The sequence below is a fragment of the Monopterus albus genome, unplaced genomic scaffold (genome assembly GCF_001952655.1).
Source record: "Monopterus albus unplaced genomic scaffold, M_albus_1.0 scaffold59.1, whole genome shotgun sequence".
NCBI lineage: Eukaryota > Metazoa > Chordata > Actinopteri > Synbranchiformes > Synbranchidae > Monopterus > Monopterus albus.
In genome coordinates, this window is record NW_018127939.1 from 1,082,581 (window position 1) to 1,088,836 (window position 6,256).

The following is a 6,256-nucleotide window of genomic DNA, read 5'->3' on the forward strand; positions in this document are numbered from 1 at the left end:
AGTTTGTGCAATTGCCTTTATATGCTACTATTGATGGACACACCAAGTAGTAGCCTAACATATATCCATCAATGGGCTTTTAATTTTAAACAGCATAAAATAAGGTCAAGCAGTGTCTTACTTGCTGATAATCCTGCAGATAATCCAAAGGTGTTATTGCTCCGAATGATTGGGCCTTTATTCGAGTGGTAGAGGACAGAGACATGGTTTTTGTCCTGCTGCTCTTAACAGATGCACCACATCTGTGTTAGTGTATTAAGTGCAGGGCCCTAAACTGTGATTATTTCTTTATTGATTTATTTTTAAACCGACTCAAAGCCTCAGCTTTATTTGATTTATGTATTTATTTTTTACTTTACAAGGTGCAACCATGACATAGCAACAGGGCTTCAATCATTAGCCTCCATGTAGCGATGCGTGCTTTTTCATTGGCTATGACGTCGAATACCGCGGAAAGAGCCGACATCGTACGTAGACTCACGAAAAGGCAGTCTCTTAGCAACCGGTGTGTTTGACATCTAGGTTTGTCTAGAGTCCGTTTCAGGTTTATCACCGCACAATTAATGTACAGTTTGTAAGTCAAGATGCTTAACGCTGAGTTACTGTCAGACCGCATTGCTAGGACAAGTCTGCAGAGGCGTCGCAACAGAGAGACTGAAAGACGAGAGCGGATTTTTAACGACAAAACCAGGACTATTGGGGTGAGTGTGTATTTGGACTGGAACTACATGTGACCTTAGCAGTGTAGTGTAGCTCTCAGTGTTAACACATGTATTGAAACAGATACCGAAATGCATTTAATAGACGTTCAAGCTAGCTGTGCTGCGTTTTTAAGGTCGACAAGGAAGGACTAGACGCGCAGGTAAATGAGAAGAAGAAACAAGAAGAGGCCGAAAGAGAGAAACAAAACGCCTACGGTGAGTTAAAGCTTGTTCCCTAATGTTTAACATTTTTAAATCAGTGTACCCTATGTCCTGGAATAACAAATTATCACAGAATAATAGCCTAGCAGTTATCAACTGAAAACTGTAGCTAATAATAAAATGAGGTCTCTGTTTTGAACACGTATACACATGAATTGCACTGACACTGGACAATCATAAAGTGCAGCTTGATGCATGTGTGTGGCCATGTGCTTTATCTCTATTTAGATGCTGATATGCTCCATAATAGCAAAGTAGCTTGCATTCTCCATAACAGACAAATGAAGGAGAAGCAAGCGATGGAAAAGGCTGTGGTTAACTACCGGCATCAGTACCAGCAGCCTTGGAGCCAGCGGGAGTATGACTTGAACAACTTAGGTGATGCACAGATGATGCTCCCTGGACTGGTGGGCGAAGACCTGGAGAGTAAAAGCAGATGCCAGAGACAGAGGGAGCAGCTCAGAGAGTGGCTCAGCCAGCAGCAGAGGGAGCAGGCAGCAGAAAGGCATCAGCTAAAGCTGGAAGGTAAGTTTGTCTGATCCTATACAGGATACGCACATCTCAACTCATACACACAAAACATAAGCTCACTTCATTTTTTTTCTACTGATCTTCAGAGCAGCGATATGACCACAGCAGAGAAGAACTGGACAGCAAAGCTCTACAGCTTCAGAACCTTGAGATGGAGAGAAGAAAAGCAGCAGCCATTGCCATTAAAGACTACAATCTGGCCAAGGCAAGTAATCCTGGTTGTTGCTCAGACTGTCTGATTAAAATCCTTAATGCAACAGGAGGGCTAAAGCTTACGCATCCTGAGACACACCATGAGATGCACACATTTTAATGGCATCACCTTGAATGACATTTAACAAGAGCATACAAAGGAGTTCTGTCTTAGGAAAACTATTTGCTAGTCTTATATACAGCAAACACATAAGCACACGACTTGATGTATGAAGGGAATATACAGAGGTGACCTGGGCTGTACCGGCCTTTGATGGATCTGTTCACCTAATGCCTGTTTTAGGTTTATTTCATGTGGTGTTAAAATATATTAAGTTAAAACTGAGAATTAGACTAAAACCAGACTATGGGGTTTAACATTACATTTTCTGTCACTCACTTTTTCACTGGGTTTTGGCAAAGGCTGAGGAAACACGTCGCCAGGAGCAGGCACATAACGACCAGGACAATCTAGCGGAAATTATGAACCACATGCCAGGACAGCTGACAGGTGTAGATGTTGGGCCTAGCCTGGGCAAGGTGGGAGTGCCCGGCCTTTGTCCCAGCAATGACAGGAAAGTCCGTCCAGAAAGCCTGCAGCAGGTCATCCAGTTCCAGAAACATCAAATAGAGGAGAAAAAGGTAAAACAGGAACAAATGACACTAAAACAATATGCAGTTTTTATTGGATAATTCAGAAATCAGTCAATAGGAACCTGTTCCCTGATGGTGTGTGTCCCCGTGTCATCTGTGCATCGGCAGAGGATGGAATTAGAGAAGAAGAGGGAAGAGGAGGGACATGATCGCATTCGCTTAGACTCGGCTCGTACAGCTCTGCTAATAGAAAGGCAGCAGGCAAAACTGAACAAGCAGCTGAGACGGCACCTGGACAGCACCAACATTAAGCTGGCCGAAACGCACAAACAACAGTCAGTGAAATTTCCAAAACAATATTTCATTCAATTCCACACAGAGTATATTGCCTCACTGTGTTTCTAAACTTCTGTTGTTTTAAGGGAGCCGGACATTGAAAGAGGACACATTGATGAGAGTTTCTTCTCCAAATTCAACACATGCAGCAGATGATGGATCTGCACCGATGGCTCACTCGTTACAGCAGATAAGCAGTGATAATGGTGCTACATTAGAAGAACAGAATAAACTCAACAACAGTCAATCAACAGTTGTCTTTAGTTACATCAAAATTTGTTTAGACATTTCACAGCATTTAAATACATCTAGATAATTCTCACAATGATCATTAAAGAATCTTTGTTCTTGCTTCAATCCAAAAATGAAAGGTGCCTCTCGGAGCAAAGGTCAGCTAAGCCCATGTATAAATCCATTACAGATTAAAATCTAAAACAATTCACATTTAAGTGAAAGACCCTATAAGACTATGTAACACATTTATTATGTCTCTCAAATGCATTGTTTCGGAGCCTACAGGATTTTGTTCCCATCTTAACAAACGACGTAATGCACTTTTACAAAGCAGAAGCAAGCCACCAACACACTACAAAGAGAAATCAAACAGCACTTGATACCTGTATTGTCCCCAAAAAGTAGGCAAACCTGAACCTTTAAGTGCAAATACTTATAAAACTTGTCATACATAAACAGCCCAGATCTGGTTCACACTGGTCAGCTCACCATTCATTTTATTATTTACCCCAGTGCTGTCTTATTGTCCCATATTTGCTCCTACCATTAAACTGCTCATCTGTGCAGCACTGTTTATCTTCCATTTATATTTCACATATGCCAATAGTAATTCCTTTCTCAGAGAAACATAAAGGCATTCAAAGATTCCCCTAAAGACGGCGTTTAAACAATGTTACAGCTTTATTTCTAAAAGGCATTTTCAGAGACAAACTTATCCCATCTTCTCTGCCAGAGGGCCAGTGCTTTCTCCTGTTGCTTTCGAGTCAAAGAACTATACCTGAAAGATAGATGGGGAAATGTTAGTGGACTGTCAGCTGACTTTGGCCTCAAGCATGTGAGCACACCACCGTTCAAGGTAAATTTGTAAATCCCAGCTGAATATCACCTGATAGAGTTTATGGCCAGCTGTTTCAGAGAGCCTATGTGGGATCTAAGCCCACCGAAGCCCACAAAAGCTTCGTAGAAGTCATAAGAGAGGCCAGAGGCACCGAACATGGCAGGGTCATCAGCACTGATGACCACAGGGTGGCTCTCTGACATCAGAGCAGCTGCTGGATGATTTCGCAGATCATTTACCAACTTCAGCACCTGAAGGACCATATGAAAGGAGATATTTGTTTACAGGATGCAACATCAATTCACTTACATTAAGTAATAAACTCTAGTAGCTGCACAGTATGGTTCACAGGATGACCAAGTACCTGGTTGGAGATGGGGCATACTTCCACAGCCACCTCTCGTTTCCTCGATATGTCTTTGGCCACTGGGTGGCGAAGCAGAGCAAATCCATGGCCAATGCGTGAAGTGTTCAGCAAAAGAGCATCCAGCAAGTTCTGGTCGACCTCTGTGCCCTCAAGATCTTTATGTAGTAGAGATGTTCTTATGAAACAGGGACTTGTTCAGAAATGATTGGTCTTTGCTCTCCTGGATCACACACTTGATAAAGATTTCATCTCATTGGTTTTGCAGAAATTTAGGTGGCAGGACAAAAAGAAACTATGAATTTTCTGACAGATGCTTATGGTTTGATTTACACGGTACCTTATTTTTGATTTAGGGCTATAACACCTTAACAGCAAAATAAAAATATATGTACTGCTCTGTAACCTTTTCACACTAACATTTGATTTAACTCTTAAACTGGTCATGGTAATCTTCAAGAACAAACTTTATTTTCAGGGTGTGATAAATAAAATACTCAAACACAAAAATGGGGTCTGTGCTTCTATAACACACTCTTGCTATGCACAGAAAAAGCATTAATTACTGTTGTAATGAAGTTACTGAAGCTGCTCCACACATCAGGCACTGATGAGCTCACCCGTCTCTCCAGCATGGAAAAAGAAAGGAAGTGTGACTCCTCTCTCTACAGGAAGTGACAAGGCATCTCTGAAGTACCACAGGGGTCTGCCTCTGTCCTCGCGGCCAACCTGTACATGCAGAGAGAAGGTGACCACACTTCCAACTAATTACATCAGCCGCATCCAAGTGATGGTTGAGCAAGTTTTGTATCAGTGATTTAGAACAGCTGAATTACATTTTAACTTGTGTGCATTGCAAGTGAAACAAAAATCATTCAGTACAAACTGTGCCAACTTGAAACTGTTGCTGCTTAACACTACATCCAATAAATTGTGGTGCCTCTGACCAGGTCAAAGCCAGCCATGATATCTGGGAAGTCCCTCTGCAGCTTCATAGCCTCCTCCACAGCTGCAGTCATCACGGATATATTCACTCCCCTGAAGCACAGTGTTTTGGTGTGACTGATAAGTATATCGACATAACTACTAGTGAGCTAACAAACAGTACACAGACTAATATGTAAAATAAGGCATTCTAAGGAGTCACCTATGGACAGTGAAGATGACTCTTGCTCCAAAGAAGTCTGGGTGGTCTGCTGTGAACTGTCTGGTGATCTCCTGGTAGGTCTTCAGAGTCCAGGCTGTGTCATGAGTGCTGCCATCCAACTCATATATCTGGGGGGGGTGGAGATCAACATTAAAACGGTGACAAAGTAACAGACAAGTTAATGCACTGTACACACTAAACACAACATTATATTACCCCTGGGAGTAAAGCTCGCAGTTCCAGATACATGACATTATCCATGTAGAACTGGGTAAGGCCTCGGTAATAATAGTCTCTGAATACAGGAGCATATGTGACCAGACCCCACAGTGCAAGGAAGGTCTGTTCAAACCTGTCCCATACTGCATCCTGGCTGGGGTACACAGTTTCTGGATCCTGCTGAGTGAAGAGTGTCAGGTTGCCCATGATGCTGAGAGTGCAAATAGAAAGACGGTGTCATTTGCAGTTCATTTATCACCACCGATATTATCTTGTTTACATTCTACTGAGGTTCGAACAGATGCGTTATTTAATACTCAGCAGTTCTTTGTAGAAGTTCACCTTCAGTGTAAAGAGAAAAAAGGTGCTAAACGATGTAAAAGGCCTCAGGCCTTCTTGATAAGAGAAGAAAAGAAGCCCTAGTATCTATAATGTCTTACTTTTTCTGAACATGATGATAAATTAGAGGTGCATTTAAGGTCACCGGCACAAGCACCTGTAACATACATACTGGTACATTTCATATTATAATAAATTAGCCTATGCTATCACAGATGGGCATAACACATAAAAACAGCCTTTACAAACGCAGACAAATATAAATAGTTTTCAATATGCAGCTTCAAGGATGTTATAGATGTCTCTTTGTCCTCTCCAGCTACATACAGTGCCTTGCGAAAGTATTCGGCCCCCTTGAACTTTGCGACCTTTTGCCACATTTCAGGCTTCAAACATAAAGATATAAAACTGTAATTTTTTGTGAAGAATCAACAACAAGTGGGACACAATCATGAAGTGGAACGAAATTTATTGGATATTTCAAACGTTTTTAACAAATAAAAAACTGAAAAATTGGGCGTGCAAAATTATTCAGCCCC

The 6,256-nt window shown here is 41.7% G+C and overlaps 2 protein-coding genes across 3 annotated transcripts in view; one reads left to right on the top strand and one right to left on the bottom strand.

Annotated features, from left to right (window-relative positions):
- The first annotated feature begins 511 nt into the window (after window positions 1-511).
- On the top strand, window positions 512-3,038 carry ribc2 (RIB43A domain with coiled-coils 2). Of its 2 annotated transcripts, none has more exons than XM_020603029.1 (7): window positions 512-701; window positions 836-917; window positions 1,152-1,448; window positions 1,541-1,659; window positions 2,070-2,288; window positions 2,409-2,575; window positions 2,663-3,038. In XM_020603029.1, exons 1-7 carry the CDS (start codon window positions 585-587, stop codon window positions 2,730-2,732), a joined length of 1,071 nt encoding a protein of 356 aa, XP_020458685.1. In that variant the 5' UTR covers window positions 512-584; the 3' UTR covers window positions 2,733-3,038. The 2 variants fall into 2 exon arrangements, with proteins under 2 accessions (XP_020458685.1, XP_020458686.1); XM_020603030.1 differs by having other exon boundaries at window positions 2,409-2,572.
- Window positions 2,820-6,256, bottom strand: part of ada2a (adenosine deaminase 2a) — a 7,628-nt gene continuing 4,191 nt past the window's right edge. The window contains exons 4-10 of the mRNA XM_020603028.1: window positions 5,376-5,589; window positions 5,160-5,287; window positions 4,960-5,050; window positions 4,633-4,741; window positions 4,013-4,170; window positions 3,697-3,899; window positions 2,820-3,588 (exon numbers count right to left, since the gene is read on the bottom strand). Coding sequence (XP_020458684.1) covers window positions 3,498-3,588; window positions 3,697-3,899; window positions 4,013-4,170; window positions 4,633-4,741; window positions 4,960-5,050; window positions 5,160-5,287; window positions 5,376-5,589 — 994 coding nt within the window. The 3' untranslated portion in view covers window positions 2,820-3,497. The remainder of the gene's footprint in view (window positions 3,589-3,696; window positions 3,900-4,012; window positions 4,171-4,632; window positions 4,742-4,959; window positions 5,051-5,159; window positions 5,288-5,375; window positions 5,590-6,256) is intronic.